At 40.0% G+C, this 22,585-nt stretch overlaps 1 protein-coding gene and 1 long non-coding RNA gene across 14 annotated transcripts in view; one reads left to right on the top strand and one right to left on the bottom strand.

The window, feature by feature from the left end:
* LOC126291666 (uncharacterized) overlaps positions 1-22,585 on the bottom strand; it is a 32,513-nt gene that overhangs the window by 9,774 nt on the left and 154 nt on the right. For 2 of the 11 annotated variants that reach the window (XR_007551839.1, XR_007551843.1), the window contains exons 2-4: positions 14,131-14,199; positions 3,657-3,827; positions 1,648-1,697 (exon numbers count right to left, since the gene is read on the bottom strand). This is a non-coding gene — a long non-coding RNA (uncharacterized LOC126291666). The other 9 variants (XR_007551838.1, XR_007551845.1, XR_007551836.1 and 6 more) reach the window with 9 other exon arrangements.
* The window catches only part of LOC126291665 (zinc finger protein 22-like), a 108,410-nt gene continuing 107,258 nt past the window's right edge, over positions 21,434-22,585 (top strand). For 2 of the 3 annotated variants that reach the window (XM_049985244.1, XM_049985245.1), the window contains exon 1: positions 21,434-22,378. In XM_049985244.1, the coding sequence (XP_049841201.1) occupies positions 21,650-22,378 (729 nt within the window). In that variant the 5' untranslated portion in view covers positions 21,434-21,649. The remainder of the gene's footprint in view (positions 22,379-22,585) is intronic. The other variant, XM_049985247.1, reaches the window with a different exon arrangement.

The following is a 22,585-nucleotide window of genomic DNA, read 5'->3' as shown; positions in this document are numbered from 1 at the left end:
CCTTTTCTGTCCCAAAAGACAGTCATTACGTGGTTGAAGGCACAAGCGGTTGAATTTTACTATGAAGGAATTTCCAGGCTCGTCCATTGCTACAATAAGTGCCTTAATTTAAATGGCAAATATGTAGAAAACTAGTATTTAAGTGTGGCTTTCATCTGTATATAATTAAAAAATTTCCAATACTTTATTTATTTTTAATTCCAAAACGTAATGTACTTTGTAGATAGCCCTCGTATACTGGAAATGGCAAGAAAAGTGTTTCTGAAGAAGAGAAATTTTGTTAACATTGAGTATATATTTAAGTGTCAGGAATTCTTTTCTGGAAGTATTTGTACAGAGTGTAGCCTTCCATGGAAGTGAAACAAGGATGATAAATAGTTTAGACAAGAAGAGAATAGAAGGTTTCAAAATGTGGTGCTACAGAAGAATGCTGAAGATTAGATGAGAAAATCACATAATGAGCTGCCACTGAGCAGAGTTGGGAAGATAAGAAATTTGTGGCACAGCCTGATTAGAAGTAGGGATTGGTTGAAGTGTGGAAGGTAAAAATCATAAAGGGAGACCATGACATGAATACAACAAGGAAATTCAAAAGTATGTAAGTTGCAGTAGTTATTCAGAGATGGAGATGCTTGCATATGAAAGAGTAGCATTGAGGGCTGCATAAAAACAGTCTTGGGATTGAAGACAACATAATGACAGTAGGCACTTTTGTGTTGATGTTCCATGTAATGTTGTATGTGAAGTACATCTGATATATGAGGAACCACATTGACTGAAGGATCAAGTCACTCTTCATTGAGTTCATGGGTTTGGCTATCTTCAGTGCTACCAGAAATATAGCCTTGACTATATTAAGAGAGGATACAACATATTTTACAAGAAAGATTCCCTTTGACTAGTAGGAAAGCTGTGGACTTGAATCTTTCTTCTTTAGTCTTTTGAGGTGGAATGCTAACCTTCAGTTTTAATTACAAGGCCTGGTGCAAGTACCATGACCATTACCTTCAAAAACTTTTCTGAGAAGTTCAAGTTGTTCTTATAGATGGTCCCTATCAGCAGTCATAGCTGCCCCATGAACAAGCGTATTGGGAACATATTAGGTCTGTGGAAGATGATAACATCTGTCTGCTCATAGGTAAAGATCTACACTAGACAGCCTGCAGAAGACAGTCCTGTATGACTTACAGTGTAGAGAGGCATTCAAGAAAGGGGGCATCTGCCCTTTTCCAAAAACATGGCACACTTGATGTTCCTGGGAATGTCATTCAGATGGATCAAGAAGAGATGAAGTTTTTCCTCACCATGGGAACACTCTACAAAAGACGCATCCACGTACCTGTTAAAGGTGACAGGCTTAAACCTTGCAGAATCCAATATCTTCTCAAAATCTTAATGAAGATTCACAATTTTACCAGAGGTGCAAAGTGAGTAATATCAAAATGTCCACATTTCCCAGCCCTATAAATTTTAATTAATTACAGAATACATACTCCTAGTGGAACAGGAGTATATGGCTGAACTAGTGCATGAACACAATAGGCACTGGCCACTTTCTGTTCTCTACTGCATTGCTTACAACACAAAGTTGCAAAACCAGCCATGCACAATATGGAAAAGAATTCAGACAAAAAGGCTATACAATACCTTTCTGGTTCAATGCCGCTACTTGCTGACTCCACTCCATGTTTCAAGTCCTGAAAGAAGGATTAACAGCATCTGTAATGACGATGACAACAACAACAAGAATAATAATAATAATAATAATAATAATAAGACAGAATACATAGTCTGCAAACAACAAGTACCACAATTCATCATGAAGGCATGATGATTGCATGAGGAGAGATCAGGACTATAAGGTGGGTGTTGGAGTATCTCCCACTTGCATCAGCGTAGCTTCTGCGTTACAACATTTTCAATATGGGGACAAGAGCTACCATGAAGCCTCAGTACCCCTTCCGCGCACCATTCCACAACAGTGGTCTCCGACAGACAAGCTGCCCCATATACATTCCTCATTCTCCAATCGATATCTGTCACTATTTGTCCTTCAGCAGCAAAGAAAAGAATAACAGCATGCTGGAAGTGTTTGGATACATTCGGTAATGATGTCGACACAGTTCACAATTCTGCAGTTACCACACACACATCAAAAAGACACAAATGCCATACTAACCCTTTACCCACATCAATGCTTACCGTATTTACTCGAATCTAAGCTGCACTTTTTTTCCTGGTTTTTGTAATAAAAAAAACCGCCTGCGGCTTAGAATCAAGTGCAAAGTAAGTGGAAGTTCTGAAAAATGTTGATAGGTGCTGCCACAACTAACTTCTGCCGTTGAATATATGTAGCACTACACAGGCATGCTTTGCAGGCATAAAGATAAATACTGGCACCAAAACCTCTGTGTCAGTTAATAAATTAAAAAAAAGAATAAAAAAATGGTAGAAGAATGTAAACATTATGCCATGTATTCTTTCGTGTTTGCTGCTCTCTCATTTAAATGCTGCCTACCTAATAAACTATGAAACTAGCGTGAGACAGCAGCAAACGCAGAATAACATACACACCACGTCATGTTAATATTTGTATTATTCTTATGCTGCATAGTGATAGCCAGAAATTAAGCACGGCAACTGACTAGATTTTTAAATCTCAGATGACTAATTTCTGTGCAGAATACAATGTCTGTGAAGATTTTCAAACAGAAAAGTTTTCGCTAAACTCTCATTCACAACATCTATCATACGCAATCTATTATTTGGTTCTTGTTGATCATTATCAAAGAAAGTAACAACAAATAGCAGTCTCTTGCCATTGTTTCGCTTACGAGGCAATTCCTCTCTTTTTCTTATTGTAAGCCGCAGTAGCACGCACAAAAGCAAGCCATGCCGCGAGCGGCGACAGGTAAATGCTCATAATCAGAATGCGACAAACAATGCATGACACAGTACAATAATGCATTTTCAGCTTAGAGTGACGAACACCTATAACCAAGAGAACGGCACTTATCAGGTCGACGCAAAATAAGCAATCGATTCAAACCAAACGAAGCACGTGTAAAAGAAAGGCTACCCGTATAAATACGGACGGAGCACTTGACATATAGCAAATGGCTACTTGGTAAAGCTTAACTGTTAAGCTTACGATTCGAACCAAACTACTGTAGCTGTATGTTCATCCATTCGACCTAAATTGTTTCTCATGTTACAATGGACCAACTTTGTTTCGATTTGGAGATGTGGTCTTAAACTTTTCTCTCCCCTTGAATTTCAAGTCTCAGATTTCAGGTGCAGCTTCAATTCAGGAAAATTTTTTTCCGCTTTATTTCCAGTCTCAGTTTTCAGGTGTGGCTTAGATTCGAGTAAATACGGTATATACCCGCATAAAAGTTTTTGTCTCCATGCAAAGGGTGACAGGATCGATTTTTTTCTAGTTTTTACCAGCATTTTCTATTGTAAGAATATAGTATTAAAAAAAAATAGATGCTGGATACCTCTATACAAGAGGTATACTGCACCGGGCAGTGCCTTTTCTCCCCCAACCCCCCGCCCCCATTTTTAAAAATTAAAAGTCACTTCCCCACTAGACTACTTTAGCCTGAAGGTACACAAGCCAATCAACATTGTATAAGCAGCTACTTGATACAAACCTTGAACTTTGTCTGTTTTACCCCGCTGTCAGCAGCACACTAGTGGTACACACAGACCATGTGGAACATGACTCATCTCAAAGTGGTCCTCGTTCATAGCCTCCTTATTTCCCTTGCCTTCAGTCTTCTCAATACTGAATGTGCAATAAAGTCTTCTGGAGGTGAACATTCCTGGAACAGTTTTTTTTAAAAAAAATGCTCCTTAAGGCAAGAGAAATAAAACAAAGGTAATCCAATGCAGCTGAATTAAATCACGCGATGCTGAGGGAATTAGATCAAGAAACAAGACACCAAAAGTAGCAGGTGAGTTTTGCTACTGGGGCAGCAAAATAAATGACGACAGCAGGTATAAAAAATGTGGACTAACTGACAAGAAAAGCAATTCTGATAAAGAGGAATCTGTTTACATTTAATGTAAGTTTATGCATTAGGGAGTGTTTTCTGAAGGTATTTGTCTAAAGTGTAGCCTTGTAAAGAAGTTAAAACATCGACAACAAGCAATTCAGACAATATGAGAAGCTTTTGACTGTGACACTTCAGAATAATGCTGGAGATAAGCAGGGTAAATCAAGTAATTAACGATGAGGCACTGAATGGTACAATTTCACTGAAAGAAGGGATTGTGATGCATAACGTATCTCTAGCACGAAGTGATGTGTTGCACACTGCTAATAGTGCAGAAGAATGATGCTCATCAAACATAAAGTTACGTGTACTGTACAAAGAAATTATATTGTTTGTGCATGATGAGTGTGGTGGAAGCAGGATTTTTGCAAGAAGCAGGTGGCTCTGCAGTTTTGTCAAGCTTCCGGGCACCTGTCGATTTGGCAGTCATTCCGTGGGGCTGCGCCCTTGTTCCTGAGACATGTTGCACTCCACAGAATAATTGGAAACTCGACAATGGCCTACACCCCGTAAAAAAAACACTGAAGAGTGAGTTCTATGGGAGACTGTACTAAAGCCTCTTATTACAACCGATGTTGAGCTGTTGATAATTTTGTTAAGACTATCAAAGCTAAATTGCAGACAATTGTATGTGGAAGTTTCCAGACCTGTATGAATTGGCAGAATATATGCATGTCTTCAAAAAGAGACATCAGTTATTTAGTAGCTTGTTGAACCTAGATAAGCATTAATTTTATCTCCAGAACAGACCAGACTGCAGAGGAATGCACAGATGCTGGAGTTGGCAGTAAGGTGTGCATGAATGGTGTGTGTGTCTCCCTTTTACTGATGAAGGTGTGACCGAAAGCTCTATGTAAGTTCTTTTAATTGTGCCTGTCTGCAACTTAATATGTCTTGTTTACGGTAGGTAGCAATCTCTATTTTCCTATATTGTTGATATTCCCATCTGAAGTTTTCATTCTTTGATATTATCTTCTTGGTATGATAGGTAATGTGGTCTTAACTACAGAATATTTTGATATGCCAACAAAGCAAATGGTAGGAACAAAAAGGACAACAATTTCAAGATTCTGTCAGCGGTTGGTGAAGAGTAGAGCACATTTCATTGATTCCTTGTACAGCCAACAGATTTATAAACTGCTGCCATTCTACACCTGCATCTACATAGATACTCTATGAGCCACCGTATGGTACGTGGTACAGGGTACCCTGTACAACTTCTTGTCATTTCCCCTCCTTTCCACTTGCAAATAGAGCAAGGGAAAAACGACTGACTGTACACGCTTCTATATCAGCCCAATTTCTCATAACTTATCTTTGTGGTCATTATGCATAATTTATGTTGGCAGCATTAGGATCATTCGGAAATCAGTTTCAAATGCCCGTTCTCTACATTTTCTCAACAGTGTTTCTCTAAAAGAACACCAAATTACTACCTGGGATTCCGATCCGAGTTCCCGAAGCATTTCCGAAACACTCACATGTTGTTTGGACCTACCGGTAACAAATCTAGCCGCCTGCCTCTGAATTGCTTTGATGTCTTCCTTCTATCCAACCTGGTACAGATCCCAAACACTTGAACAGTACTCTGGAATAGGTCGCACCAGTGTCCTATATGCACTTTCCTTTAAAAGTGAACCAATCTTTCCTAAAATTCTCCCAATTAACTGAAGTCAACATTTGCCTTCCGTACCAGAGATTTCATATGCTCACTCCACCTCATATTGCTTTGCAATGTTACACCCAAATATTTAAATGACTTGACTGTGTCAAGCATGACACTAGTAATATTGTATCCAAACATTGCAGGTTTGTTCTTCCGACTCATCCGCATTACCTTACATTTTTCCAATTTAGGGCTAGCTGCCATTCCTCACACCAACTGGAGACTTCGTATTAGTCATCTTGTAACTTCCTACAGTCACTCAACTATGACACCTCACCGAACACCACAGCATCATCGACAAACAACCACAGATTGCTGCCCACCCTATCCACTAAATCATTTATGTACATACAGAACAACAATGGTCCTATCAAACTTCCCTGGGGCACTCCTGAAGATAGTCTTGTCTCTGATGAACATTCGCCGTCAAGGATAACATACTGGGTTCTTTATCGGTAAACTCATTCCGAATGCTTGTTCCTCTGTTAACAGCCTGCAATAGGGCACCGTGTCAAATGCTTTCCGGAAATCGAGAAATATGGAATCTGCCTGTTGCCCTTCATCCACAGTTCTCAGTATGTAATGTGAGAAAAGGGCAAGCTGAGTTTTGCACAAACTATGCTTTCTAAAACCATGCTGATTTGTGAACAAAAACTTCTTAGTCTCAAGAAAGTTTATTTTATTTGAACTGAGAATATGTTCAAGAATTCTGCAGCAAACCGAAGTTAGGGATATTGTCAGTAATTTTGCGGGTATGTTCTTTTACCTTTCTTATATAATGAAGTCACATGCACATTTTTCCAGTCGCTTGGGACTTGGTGCTGGGCAAGAGATTCATGATAAATGCTAGCTACGTAAGAGGCCAATCCCCAGAAGTACTCTTTGTAAAATGAAACTGGGATTCCATCCAGACCTGGTGATTTATTTGCTTTCAAATCTTTCTGTTGTTTCTCTATGCCAGGTATGCTTATTTGTGTGTCATCCATAAGGGTGTCTGACCAATGGTCAAATGACGGTATGTTTGTACGGCTCGCCTGTGTGAACCATTTCTTGAACTTTGGCTTTCGATTTACTATCTTCAACTGTCACACCACATTGGCCGACAAGTGAGTGAGTGGAAGCCTTAGACCCACTCAGCAATTTCACATACAACCAGAATTTTCTCAGTTTCTCTGCCAGATCTTTTGCTAAGGTGTGTTGGTGGAAAGTGTTGCATGCTTCACACATAGATCTTTTCACATCTGCATGAATATTTACTAACCTTCACTTGTTGTCATTTGTGTGTCCCATTTTGAACCTAGAGTGCAACAGCTTCTGCTTCCTCAGCTTCTGCCGAATTTCATTACTAAACCATGGTGGGTCTTTTCCATCTTTCATCCACTTATCACAGGGACGTAGCTCTCCACACCATGGTTTACAATCTGCTTAAACTTTGCCCATAATTCCTCTACATCCATCTTACTGGAATTGTGATGACAATTCACTAAGTGAGATGTTCATAACTGCTTATCTGCTCTACCTATCAGAAACACTCTCCTAGCCTTCTTAACTAATGTATTAACTTTTGTAATCATAGTTTCTATAGTGACATCATGATCACTAATCCCCGTTTCTACGATTTGTCCATAAGGTCCAGCCTATTTGTAGCTACAAGTTCTAAGGAGTTTTCACTGGATGTGGACTGCCAAGCTAACTGCTCAAGACAATTTTCAGAAAATGTGTTCAAAAGTATTTTGTATGACTGTCTGTCTGTACCCCACCCTCCTGGAATGAACCCACAGACATCCTAATCTATACTCGATGGGTTAAAGTTGCCTCCAACTAGTACTGCATGATATGGATACCTACGCACTATTGATCATAGAATTTCTTTGAATGACTCTAGAACTGCTGCAGCAGAGTCGTGTGAACTCCCCCTCCTATCCCTTCAAATCTGTCTTTCCAATATACGTTCCATGACTTGCTAAATATCTCAGAGCTATCCACTTCCGGTTCCAGCCAGCTCTCAGTCCCAAGAATAATTAGGGCATGAGAACTTTCCTGGAGGGCAGTAAATTCGGGAACTTTACTATGAATACTTCGACAGTTTGCTGATAAAACTGTGACAGTTTAAAGTGTCTTTATTCTGAATGCCATGTAACTTCCCTTGCTGTGAATAGACTGGTGAGTGTTCATTAGAGCACCTCAAACTACCACATAGCGTAAAAAAGCCTCAAGTGCACTCCACAAGTATTCTGCTACCCGAGTAGCTGCTTCCTTTGTGTGGAGCACCTCTGACCTATCAAGGGGAGTCCTACAAATCTCCACACAACAACGCAGGTATAGAAATCTGCAGCCAAGACCATCACCAAGTCAACAAAGTCTTTGGTTGAGACTCTCCACTCGGCTCCAAACCAAAGGACCCCGATCAGCTCTGTGAATGATGCTGCATATTGCGAGTTCTGCCAATGCCCTGTGCACGAGACCAGCAGTCTTCAACACCTCCACCAGCCATCCGTACGAACTGAGGATCATCTCAGACCCACACAACAGGCATCGCTGGAGTCAATGTCAGCCACAACTTGCAGATGACAGCACCCTGCATGCTTGATAGCCACAGGTAAGGCTGCCTCCATATTTCAGATAACCTCTACCAGAGACAATACCAATCAGTGCCTTGAATACATAGACTGCTCTTTGCCAAATTTCTATCCTTTAAATCAAGTGCAACAGTCAATTATCAAGCTAAATACAACATTCTTTGGATTAAAACAGGACATTTGCTTGAAAGAAAAGATACATTGTGTTTGGGGTACAGGTATACAACAAACAAATGCTTATAATGAAAGAACTCAACATTTTATGTTGTTTGGGTAAATATTCAATCAATAGAGACACTCTTCAAAATGTGATCCTCGCCGGTGACAGGGCACACCTATTTCAAAATGTTGGCAAACTATGCAGTTCCACAGACTCCTCCTGACATCATTTTCTAACAGGATGGTGCCCCACCCCACTATCATGGGGATGTTACATTCCTTCACAAGCTGTTTCCTGAGCGTTGGATTGAAAAGAGAGCAGGGGTTCCCCATTGGCTGCCTATCAGTCTCCCAATCTGACTCCACTATATTTCAGTGGATAGGGGTTTATCAAGGTTAATGTTTACTGAACAAGGGTTTGAGATATGGTGCATGTGAGACAATAGATCTAGATGCCATCAACTCCTGTCACCCTTATGAAAATGTGTTATGAAAATGTGGAAAGAACTGGAGAACCATTTCAATATCTGTCAAGCTACAAATGGTGTCCATATTGAACTGTACCAACATGCATAAAATATTTGAGCTTCTGTATACAATTAAGTTATAGACTCTAGCAGGTACTGAAATACAAAAAAATGTTTTTCCCTATCCTTAGCCCATACACCCTGCACAACAGATGAAATTCGTGCGATATGGAAAGACTGACATATGACTCTAACACAAGTTGCAGTACAGCCTGTAAAACTCTTAAGAAGCCCCAGCTGCCCTAAATCCGCTCAGAATATTTTGATTGAGATCATGAATTCTCAAGTCAGTGATTGTGATTTACGGTAATTTTAAGTGCCCAATGCGCTAAATTTACTTCCATGTGAATTACTACAAATAAGTACTAGTAGCACAAATCCCTGAGAGTTGGGGTCCCTCTATACTACATATGATGAGCCATATTTGCTTTTATTGTTAAGGGCAGCTAGATATGAAGATCCCCCCCCACAACCCACCTTCCATGGCCCCGAGTCAAATTTTCTGCGATGTGGCCTGTATTTGAGGTTGACTTACATTTGGGTAAATATGGTACTGCTTCACAGTATATTTATTCCCTCATAAAGTTTGTTGTAACAAATCTAATGTTGTTTAAAAGGGACAATGATGCACATAATTATAATATGAGAAGGAAAAATGACAATCATTATTCCATGTTAAGGTTGTCTTCAGCACAAAAATGGGTGCACAAAGCCACAACTAAAGTTTCTGATAATTACCCAACAATATAAACTATCTGACAGATAGTGGGGTAAAATTGAAAAACAAACTGAAAAAGTTTCTCCTTGAGAACTCCCTCTATTCTGTAGGCAAGTTTATACTTCAATGTGTGAAAGGTGGTGAGTAGGAATAATTAACTCACATATGAATATTTAATAATAATAATAATAATAATAATCAGCATGTGGCCATGTTTACAAATTAAGGTGTGATGTGAATGTACAATGACTTCCAGCAATATCACGGTTGCCCAAGTTTCCCCAAGTGAAGTTACCTTATATTTCCCTGATTTCCAAACAAGTTTTAGCAATTCTCCCTGACCAGTTTTGAGAATTCAAGGTTAAGTAAAGACATAAGTTGAAAAGAAGAAGAAGAGGAAGAAGAAGAAAAGAAAAATGAAATTACTTCTGTATTTGTGCCCTATGTGAGCAAAAATCTCAAGTACTAACATCAGCATCTATTATGATGAACAGGTTTTAGATGGAGAAAGCAAGCCAAATGGTATATGTGTTTGATTAAGGCTACTGTTGTTATTTTATTTCAATAAAACACAACACATTTTGTGGCAAAAATACGCAATTCCTTGAAAGAAGTGTGTAAGGGGGGGAAAAGTTGTGTAAATAAACACTATAAGAGGACGCCGATAAAATGTTGGTTCTACTATGTTCATTAGTTTTGATTATTACCCATTGTGTTATGCTTTTTACTTTGCAGGTGATTGTGTGATTTATCTTTTGAGAAATCTATGAGTACATGGCGTACAAACTGCCAGAGACTGTCACAGTTTTTTTCTTCTTATTGTCCATATTTTCTAATATAGTAACTACTTTCAAAATGCCAAAATGTACTAGAATAAATAAAATGTCTCAAAAATGATGCACTGTACAACGTGCTTGCGGTGAGACAGTCGCAATTACTGAAATCCATCGCCCGTGGCCTCTTGCCTGCCGAGGAGCACTGCAGTCCTAGGTTCATGGATAAACCACAAAAATCCGCTGCATTATGCCACACACAAACAGACTCAGCCTGGCCTGTGGGTAGATCAGTGAGACCCGATCCAAAGGGCAGTACTTGCACGTTAGTGGGAAACAACTGACTTCTGATCAGCATGCCCAATCTGTTAGAGATACCCGCAGAAATTGCCTGCGGTTTTGGCCCATTTTGGGGTCCACTCATGTGGCCAGCTATTCACGTGTCACAGAAACTGTGTTGATGAAAGGAGACTGCAGTGATCAAGCCATGTAACAGATAACTTGTGCAAATACTCCCAGAATCAGTACTAACGAGGTTAGGTAGCAACTCACTGTGAAGATTATTGCTGAGCTGCATATAGGCATGTAGAAAAGACAATCACACTTTCATAACTAAATTTTCAGCTATCAGCCAGGCCCTTTGTCAGAAAATAAGAGCACACACACACATTCACACAATCAGTCACAATTCATGACTGCCGTCATCGGCCGCTGCATCAACAATCTTGGAGAATCATATCCAAACAAATCACTCGTCATGCCTCCCTGTCTCTCATTGGCAGCTGCTAGGCTAGCGGCAACAAGTGGTGGCAGCAATAACTATAAGCTGCTATTGCTGCTATCTCGTTTAAATCCTGTCTGCCTAATAAACTACGAAACTAGAGTGAGACAACAGCAAACGCGGAAGAATGTACGTAATCATGTCATGTTTATATTCGTATTATTCTTATGCCTAATAGTGATACAGTCAGAAATGAAGCACGGCGTTTGACTAGATTTTTAAATCTAAGAAGACTCTAATTTCTGTGCAGAATGTAACATACTAAAGAGGTGTCTACAAAGATTTCCAAACGGAGAAAAGTTTTTGTCTGGCCATTGTCCGCTAATGAGACGATTCCTCTCTCTCTCTCTCTCTCTCTCTCTCTCTCTCTCTCTCTCTCTCTCTCTCTCTCTCTCTCTCTCTCTCTCACTCTCTCTCTCTCTCTTAATAGAAAAAGCGGCAGTAGCCCACAGAAAAGTAAGCCATGCCACGAGTGGCGACAGGCCGTAAACACTCATTATCAGAATGTGACAAACGATGCATGACACAGTACAGTAATGCATTTTCAGCTCAGAGTGACATAAACACCTATACCAAGAGAACAACACTTACCAGATCAAAGAAAAATAAGCAATTGATTCATACCAGGCGAAGCATGTGAAAAAGGAAAGGTACCCTGACACATAGCAATGGCTACCTGGTAAAGCTTAACTGCTAAGCTTATGACTCGAACCAAACTACCGTAGCTGTATCGTCGTTCATTCGACCTATATTGTGTCTCATATTACAATGGATCAACTTTGTTTCGATTTGGATGTGCGGCCTAAAACTTTTCTCTCCCCTTGTATTTTGAGTCTCAAATTTCAGGTGCGGCTTAGATTCGAGAAAATTTTCCCCCCTTGATTTCGAGTCTCATTTTTCAGGTGTGGCTTAGATTCGAGTAAATACTGTGTATAAATCAACAAGTGTCTAGCACAGTTGTTATATCGGTTACTGTTGCTACAAAGGCAAGTTATCAGGAGTTAAGTGAGTTTGAATGTGGTGTTATAGTCGGCACACGAGCGATGAAACACAGCACTTCCAAAGTAGCGATGAAGTGGGGATTTTCGTATATGAACATTTCATAAGTGTACTGTGAATATCAGGAATACAGTAAAACTTTACATCTCCGACATCACCGCGGCCGGAAAAAGATCCTGCAAGAACATGGCCAACGACGACTGAAGAGAATTGTTAAACGTAACAGAAGTGCAACCCTTCCACAAATTGCTGCAGATTTCAATGCTGGGCCATCAACAAGTGTCAGTGAGTGAACTATTCAACAAAACATCATTAATATGGGCTTTTTGAGTTGAAGGCCCACTCATATACCCTTGATGACTGCATGACACGAAGTTTCACACGTTGGCAGGGCCCATCAATACCGACATTGGACTGTTGATGACTGGAAACATGTTGCCTGACTGAGCGAGTCTCATTTAAAATTGTATCGAGCGGATGGACATGTACTGGTTTAGAGAAAAACTCATGAATCCATGGACCCTGCATGTCAGCAGGGGACTATAAGCTGGTGGGGGCTCTGTAATAATGTGGGGCATATGCAGTTGGAGTGATATGGTATCCCTGATACATCTAGATATGACTGTTGACAGGTGACATGTTCGTAAGCATGCTGTCTGATCACCTGCATCCATTCATATCCATTGTGCTTTCTGACAGACTTGGGCAATTCCCGCAACACAATGCAACACCTTACACATCCTGAATTGTTACAGAGTGGCTTCAGGAACATTCTTCGGAGTTTAAACACTTCCATTGGCCACCAAACTATCCAGATATGAATGTTATCGAGCATATCCGGGGTGCCTTGCAACATGCTGTTCAGAGAGATTTTCTCCCCTCGAACTCTTATGGATTTATGGACAATCCTGCATGATTCATGGTGTCAGCTCCCTCCAGCACTACTTCAGACATAATAGAGTCCACACCACATCATGCTCTGACACTTCTGTGTGCTTGCAGGGGCCCTACACGATATTAGATAAGTGTACCAGTTTGTTTGGCTCTTCAGTGTATTATTATAATTGTGAAAGGTGGGGAGGTAGGAATAATTAACTCACATATGTACATTTAACAATAATAACAACAATAATAATAGATTACGTATGATCAGACTGTAGCCATATTTACAAATTAAATTGTGATGTGAATGTAAAATGACTTGTTCTATAGTATTATCATATATACTGCAAATGAACCATGGAATATGAAACTAACTAATTGACAGTAACAAAGGTGAAGGAATGATGATCATTCTTAAGGGATGCATTTTAGAGGTGATGTTTTCTAGACTTTTTTACTTTGAATGACCGTTCTTATCACATCCCTGAATACTGAACATTTATCATGGGAAACCGTGTATACTTCCAAAATAAAACAACTAATTGTAAAAAACAAGTAGAACAATATGTAGATATTTATAACACTACGAAATATTGTATTTATCACCAGCACAGTATCATACAAAAGTTGTGGAAACCAGTCCCTATGACACAGGGATTAAATTGTTTGTCAAGTTTCCAAAGGGCCACAAGAGAAGTTGCTCTGAGGGAGTTTCTTACTAACAAGTGTTTTCATAGTACTAAATAATACCTTTCAGAAGAGTTCACTATCTTTATTTGCACTTTATTATTCATAAGTAATTGGGACACATTGTGTTCTTGTAACTGTTTTCAGGAAGTTATATGATATGATTTGGAACATATGTTCAGAATTCCACGCAAATCTTGCATTTTTATATAAAGAATAAATAAATTACTATTCTATGCAACACAATGTAGTTATCCACAGCAACATAGGAACACCACAAAGGTAAAGATGCACTCACCTCTTTATCGATGCTTAATGGGTCCTGCACACTATAGTGGCCATCAGGCATCTCCCACTGCAGGAGACACTGTAAAGGAGTGAACAGGGTTACTCTTGTGTGAGCTACAATGTCCATATACATGCTTAAGTGATGTCATGACAACTACACACCAGTTTTTGCCTTCTACAAAGTGCAGCTAATGGTATACTCTACATAATTTGGTGCCCTCCACAATTTATAGTCTTTCTTTTTTTCCTTTCTTTTTACCTAGGAGTGGGGGCTACCAAATGAAAGTCCTAGTGCTATGTTCGTTACTGAATATAGAGAATACAAGAAGCATAAAGTATTTAGGGATGAATACTGATTATCAATTAACAGAATGAACATAAAAATATACTGGCAAAAAGAATATCATCAACATGTTATGCTCATAGGGGTCTGCCAACAGTTAGTAACAGCCGACTTAATTGTAGTGACAAACTATTTCTGCGTACATTGAATTCTCAGCTATGGTATTCTGTTCTGGAGGTCAAAGGCACAAAACAGGGACATAGTTTTCAAACTGCAGAAAAGGGACTTTGTAACTTTGTGGTAAGGTCTTATGGGACCAAACTGCTGAGGTCATCAATCCCTAAGCTTACACACTACTTAATCTAACTTAAGCTAAGGACAACACACACACACACTCATGCCTGAGGGAGGACTCGAACCTCCGACGTGGGGCAGCTACGTGAACCGTGAGAAGGCGCCTCAGACCAGCCAGCTAAACTGCAGAAAAGAACCGTATGAATAATTAGTTGTGTCTATTGTTAACAACTATTTAAAAAGCTGGATAGCCTTACTGTACCAAGTTGTACATCTGCCAACCTGTTGTGCATATCAGGGAAAGCATTAGGAAGTATTTTGCTAATAGTCATGTATGTAATCATGTAACAAGAGCCAGTTTGGGCTTATATTTACCAAAGAAAAACAGACAAAAAACTCAAAAGAGCAAAATTGTAAAATAAATAGCCCAAGAAGATTACCAGGGTCGACCGAAGAGTCCAATCCCACCCATCGGCTTTGACCCATGACGTAAGGCTGTTGTTGTGTGGACTGTCACAACGGCGCGGACTTTCGTTTGTGAGAGTGTAGTGTTTGTAGGTGTAGATTTGATGTGATTGATAGTGCTCTCTGATGGTGTGTTAGGTGATGTTTTGGTTTAGTTTGCATGTGTGGCGTGTTTATAGGTGGCGTATTGTTGCGGTTGGTGGTTCTCTCTGGGGTGGTGTGTTTATGGGTAGTGTGTTACGTGGATTATGAGGTTCTTTTGCGTTATAGCATTGCACGTGTGTGGTATGAGGACTGTGCTTTCAGCGGAATATTTTTCAGTGAGTTAACGATCTTAGTTTTGTTATTTTGACGTTATTGTATAGTCTGAGAGACGAGTGATTGGTACTGACAGTTCCGGCGGGCAGACGGCGCTGTTGCCGAACGTGGCTCACAGCACGCGGCGCCGTGTCTGCAGCAGAAATAAAAGCGAGACAAAATACAAGTTGTATTGGTATGCGTGAATTTATTTAAAATTGATGCTTGAAATATATTAACTCGAAAACTGATAAGAGCTATTTAGTACAAGTATCTAAGATGCTGAAACATAATAAAGTTATTTGTTAAACTTCACAACTGAAATGAAAACTATTTTCGCAAGTTGTTGAATATTAGCAGTTTTGGTTTCCATTGTTAAGTATTAGCATTATTAATTTGTTCTACTACAAGCTACAGAATAATTGGTCAGTGTATTAAGAGTTATAATCTGAAGAAAGTACTCACAATATGATGATCTGGTTGTAGATCAATAGCAAACTCCCTCCTTACATTCCTGAATACGTTGTTATGGAAAAACACCACTCACATCACTGTCAGAATCTGATTTGACATTGTCTTCCTCAGCACTACTCGAACTATCACTGCTCTCTCCCAGATGTATAATTAAATTTTCGATGCATTCTTCCACAACCCCTTTGGTTTCGGCCGCCTCTCTGATGGCACTTGCAGTGCTGTTTACAATTTTAGCCCACGTCTTGCTTGTCACTTTATTGATAGCTGCTGGAAGGAGAGTTTCCACTTCAGAGTTCATGAATTTTTAATTGTTTGCAGCAATGTAATTTTTTATCTGCGCCCACACTCCTTCAATTGCATTGAAGTGTCAGTGGTATGGAGGAAGCCGAACGATTTCATGCCCGTGCCTTTTAGCAATCTCATCAATTACATATGTTGGAAATTGGGGTTTCTTTTGTGCCACAATTTCGAGCAGTTCCGCCTTCCTTAAATCTTCTTTCAAATCTACTTTTCGCTGTTTCAACCACTGAATGATATCGTCTTTTTTTGTTGCCGAGGTTGGTGCCTTATCGTGAACAATGGAATGATAAGGCGCATTGTCCATGACAATATTTGATGGACTTGTCAGATTCGTCATAAGCGATGTCTCGAACCATTCTTGAAATACTACATTGTTCATTTCTTCATGGTAATCTCCCGTCTTTTTTTACCGAAACATTTTCATGCAGTTTGGCACAAAACCTTTCAATGTTCCTGCATGTAAGACAATAATACGCCCTCCTTTGCCAACAGGCACTGCCATTGTCCCCTCGGGTGTTCCATCATTCCAGCCTCTACGTAAAGAATGGCTGGCATTGACCCAAGTTTCATCTAACCACACTATACTTTTGAATTCCACACCCATGATCCTGTGCAGAAATCTGCACTGCCATGCAACAACATCTGTCCTTTCCATTAATATTTTGCGTCCGTTAAACAGTGAATAGCTGAAGCCTATGTCTTTCAACACTGCACGCAATGAAAATTTGCTCCCTTTAAAAAGATCGTCTCTCTCAAGCGACACAAGTAATTTAGATAGAGTGGGATGTTCCCTTCTCTTATAATAGCTGTATATATGAGGACGAATAGCGTCTTTCTGAAAATCGTCCAAAGCTGTCACCTGCTTATTTCTCGGTCGCTTCTTTCCTGGTGTGTGCAGCTTTGTTGTGCCACTCTCATCACAATCTACACTATACTGTTCTTTCCCTATCTTTACAACAGTGTTCTTACTTATTTTCAATGCTGCTGCAGTTCTCTTCACAACCTGAACAACAGGAATTAAGGGCCCACCTTTGTCCTTTTTTTTTCTCAAAGTAATTCCTCACAGAGCACACGAATTCACGGGCCTGAGTGTGTAGCACACTTTTCTTCCTCCGTTTCACTTCTTGTGTTGGGGGTACTACCTGCCGCACTAGACATTGTTTACAACGAAACATAAACAAAGAAACACTAAAAACAACAAAAACGAAATAAACTGTGAATTCAACTTCAGACAAACGACGAACAACCGCACCGCCTGCATGTGAGGCACTGGTAAGTTTCGTATGCGCGCGCGACCGGGTTTCAGAATGGCAACGTGGCCCTTGCTACCCGCTCAAAGTCAGGCCGTCATTGGCTGCCTGCCTGCGGTCGCTAGGCAACGGAAAGACACTACCGAGCTGTCAATACCAAAGACTCGTCTCCCAGTGAGTTTTGGTAAATTGCTTTTTTTATGTCTTTGGTAGGTATGGATATGACTGACAAGGTCAACAGTTTTCAGTTGTCGGCGATGATGGAGGACAGTAGGTTGTCTCTAATAAAATTTCTTCAGCTATTCAGATTTCTGGATGAAGTCGTGAAATGTTCAGTATGTCGTGAAGAAATGAGGCTTACTTAACGTTCCGGCATCTCGGACCAGGGACGGCTGTATCTGGAGATTTCATAAGAATAACAGGTCAAGGGAAGTGTTCGATTCCAATGTGTGGTTGTGGGTTTTTCGGTATGGGGAGTTGTTGTTGAGCTATATAGGTCAAGGGAAGTGTTCAATTCCAATTTGTGGGATCGGGAGTTGTTGTTGAGCTATATAGGTCAAGGGAAGTGTCGATTCCAGAGGATATTGGTTTAGTGGTATTTGGGGAGTTTTGTGTTGTCGGTTTTTTCGGTCATTTTGTGTGGTTTGGTACGGTGGTGTGTGTCTAAATTTGTTTATATTTACTTTGTCCCCACCCAAAACCCCCCAATTTCCCACACTTGTCCCGTTGGTTTCATTAGGTTTATTGTGAAATGTGTGTGTGTTGGGTTTTCAATGTATTTTCGTGTTTGTGGTCATGTTTACGTGATGACGTCATCATAGGTGCCATATTGGAGTCTTAGTGTATGGTCGTTTCCACCATATTTGTGACATCATGGGTCAAAGCAGACGGGTGGAATTGGATGCTTCTGTATTTCCGATTAGCATAATAAATCTGTTTGTGAGAAGAGATGGTTGCTAATAGGAACATTTATGAATTGTGAATCACATGCAGTATTCTCTTCACCATAAGAATAATATGAATATGAACACTTTGCCATGTACTCTTTCGTGTTTGCTGCTATCTCGTTTAAATCCTATCTGCCTAATAAACTACGAAACTAGAGTGAGACAACAGCAAACGCGGAAGAATATACATATCATTTCATGTTTATATTTGTATTATTCTTATGCCTGATAGTGATACGGTCAGAAATGAAGCACGGCGTTTGACTAGATTTTGAAATCTAATATGACTAATTTCTTTGCAGAATGTTATGTACTAAAGAGGTGTTTGTAAAGATTTTCAAACGGATAGAACTTTTCGCTAAACTCTCGTTCAGATCATCTTCTATCATACGCAGTCTATTATTTGGTTCTTGTTGATCATTGTCAAAGAAAGCAGCAGTGTTAGTAACAAAAAAATAGCAACCTCTCTCTCTCTCTCTAACAAAGGAGGAGGAGGAGATTAGTGTTTAACGTCCCGTTGACAACGAGGTCATTAGAGATGGAGCGCAAGCTCGGGTGAGGGAAGGATGGGGAAGGAAATCGGCCGTGCCCTTTCAAAGAAACCATCCCGGCATTTGCCTGAAGCGATTTAGGGAAATCACGGAAAACCTAAATCAGGATGGCCGGAGACGGGATTGAACCGTCGTCCTCCCGAATGCGAGCCCAGTGTGCTAACCACTGCGCCATCTATAACAAAGAGAGCGGCACTTATCAGATCAAAGAAAAATAAGCAATCAATTCAAACCAGACGAAGCACGTGAAAAACGAAGGGTACCCTGACACATAGCAATGGCTACCTGGTAAAGCTTAACTGCTAAGCTTATGACTCGAACCAAACTACTGTAGCTGTATCATCATTCATTTGACCCATATTGTGTCTCATATTACAATGGACCAACTATGTTTCAATTTGGAGGTACGACCTAAAACTTTTCTCTCCTCTTGAATTTCAATTCTCGGATTTCAGATGCGGCTTATATTTGGGAATTTTTTTCCCCCTTGATTTCGAGTCTCATTTTTCAGGTGCGGCTTAGATTCGAGTAAATACGGTAGGTGTCCTGTATAGATCAAACATAACCAAAAAACAATGTGGTTTTTGCAGTGAACAGCATCATCTACTTTATGATCTTAACATGCACGGTGATGGCCAAGGCTGGTAACACCATTTTGAAATTAATGTGAATCTGCTGGGCAATAAATTATTTCAGAAACAAAGTATCACTGTGTATCTCCAATTCAAAAGAACTCACTGTGTTACACCACTAACCAAAAAGTGCTGTCTTTCACTGAAACAAACTTAACCAGTGACACTCACTTCACTTGTTGGGGAACCTGCTGTGTCCTGTGGCAAGAGGAGGCAAATACAAAAGGGTATGGGTCTATTAATCTTCAGCACTTCAAATGTACAGTGAATAATGGTTCCCCTTAGGGAAATGGCAACAATGGATGGGAAGGAACACCTGTAGCAAACAGTCCGAAAGCTTAACTCCATTCAACATGCTGAAGAAGCAATTCCAACAGCCATGAAGGGTTGCAAACAACTGCAGACTGCCATGCATGTCGGATCAAGTGATCTGCACTCGGTTCCAAGGTCATACTTGGACCACTCCAGTGACTAGAAGATGGAAGTTGAGAAGACCACCAATCCTGAGTTACAACAAAGCTCTTATGCTGAGGTGACAAAACTCATGCATAGCGATATTCAAGTAACATACTGATGATGGTAGCAATGCATACAAAAGAATGGATCATTGTATTGGCAGAGCTGTTATTTGTACTCAGGTGATTTGAGTGAAAAGGTTTATCACCTGATAATGGTTGCACAAAGGGAATTAACAGACTGAATGCAGAGAGGTAATCAGTGACATGGGACATTCCAATTTAGAAATTGTTAGGGAATTTAATATTCCAAGATCAACAGTGTCAAGAGTGTGCCACAAACACCAAATTTCAGTCATTACCTCTCACTGTGGACAACGCAGTGGTTGACTGACTTCACTTAACGCCTGAGAGCAGCAGCATTTGCTTAGAATTGTCAATGCTAATATTCAAGCAAAACTGTGTGAAATAAACGCAGAAATCAATGTGGGACATATGACAAATACATCTATTAGGACCGTATGGCGAAATTCGGTGTTGATGAGCTATAGCAGCAGATGAACAATGCGAGTGTCTGTGCTAACGGCACATCACCAACAGAGCGGGCTCATGACATTGGCTGGACCCTATATGACTGGAAAACCATGGCCTGATCAAATGAGTCCTGATTTCTGTTGGTAAGAGCTGATGGTAGCATTCAAGTGTGGTACAGATCCCATGAACTTGTCAACAAGACACTGTGCATGCTGGTGGTGGCTCCATAGTGGTGTGGACTGTGTTTACATGGAATGGATACAGTCCTTTGGTCCATCTGAATTAACATTGACTGGAAATTATTTTGTTTGGATACTTTGAGACCATTTCTTTCCAAACAACTATGGAGGTTTTATGGATGACTTTATGCCGTATCATTGGGCCACAACTGTTCACAGTTAGTTTGAAGAACATTCTGGCCAATTCCAGTGAATGATTTGGCCACACAGATTGCCCGATATGAATCCCATTGAACACTGATAGGGCATATCCAAATGGCAGTTCATGCACAAAATCCTGCATCGGCAACACTTTTGCATTTCTGGGCAGGAATAGGGTCGGCATGGAACAGTATTCCTGCAGCGGACTTGTACAGCCCATGCCACATCGAGTTGCTGCACTATACTGGGCGAAAGGAGGCCTGACACAATATTATAAGGTACCTCACGATTTCTGTCACCTCATAGTAATTTGCAGCATTGTCTCCACGACTGATCATGACCTCCTGGTTCTGGGTTGAGCGGAAGGAGTGAACCAGTGCCTTGGAGGGTCTGTCAAAAGTTAGATTGCCACTTCCTGGACTTATGTTACAAATAAAAATATAAACTTGCCTTCACGTTTAAGATAACAATTTCTAGCGTGAATGTTCCGATAACTTCAAGTTATTTCCTTCGACATGTCACTACTTCTTCACAAATTATAAGCCAAACTTGAATACAACGCCACCTCACAGCGTGTCTGTAAAACTAAAATCGCGCATTAAGCGTGCGCAATACATTACAGTCAATCGATTAATCGTAATTATTCTGGTGATGGTGAGACATTAGTATGTACACTATTGACCTCGAACACATTATTTTGTTAAAAGCCAAGATGGCGGCAAGTGACGAGAATATGTCATGTGTAATATGCAAAAAAGAAGTTAAAAGCACGGATATAATTTTAGTGTGTGGATTGTGGTGTAGAAAATTCTTCCACAATGACTGTGTCGGTATCAGCAGCAGTGAAGCTCGTGCTGTAACGAGTACAAGCGAGCAAATTAAGTTTCATTGTGAAGCCTGTGAAAAGAGGTTAGGTATCGAACTTTTCGGCGGAAAAGAAACGCATGGACCAAAAAATTTTGAAAACTGCGTAAACAATTGTGTCAATTTATTTGAGCTCGTACAAAGCCTTATCAAGATGACAAATGAACTATCAAACAGTAATTCAGTAATAAATACAAAATTAGATACAGTTCTTACTTCAAATGCACGATTAGCGGAATATTTATTACAAACGTCAAAATGTTTTGAAAACCCAACTAAAGAAACCACTAACAATAGCGTAGAACACTTAGAAAATGAGACTACTATACAAATGGAAATTCGTGAGCAAAACGACGACACGAACTTGCATAACCGATGTGTAAACAGTAAACAAACTGAGTGTTGTGCGTCAGAGCTCACAAGGCGACGACAACAACAAACTGATAACAGTTCGCAGCATATTGCAAGTGGTTATCCCAATCAGTTAACCGACCGTCAACAACTAAAGGTTGCAGAGCAATTCAGTTCAAATGTAAGTAGGAAACAAACGAATGAAATTAAAACAAATGTTTGCAGAGACTTAAAATGCATAAATACCTCCTCCAATAAACACAAGAACGCTGTTACAGTGACACACACCACACATGTAAATCGGAAAGACCCTAAAAAAACTGAAAAAGTGAGCGTTACAAACTAAATAATATTATTATATGCCGTTATCGGACTTTAGGTGACTGTA

The sequence above is a fragment of the Schistocerca gregaria genome, chromosome 9 (assembly GCF_023897955.1).
Source record: "Schistocerca gregaria isolate iqSchGreg1 chromosome 9, iqSchGreg1.2, whole genome shotgun sequence".
NCBI classification, from domain to species: Eukaryota; Metazoa; Arthropoda; class Insecta; order Orthoptera; family Acrididae; genus Schistocerca; species Schistocerca gregaria.
The sequence above is the reverse complement of the archived record's forward strand: the minus strand, read 5'-3'. Positions and strand labels throughout refer to the sequence as shown.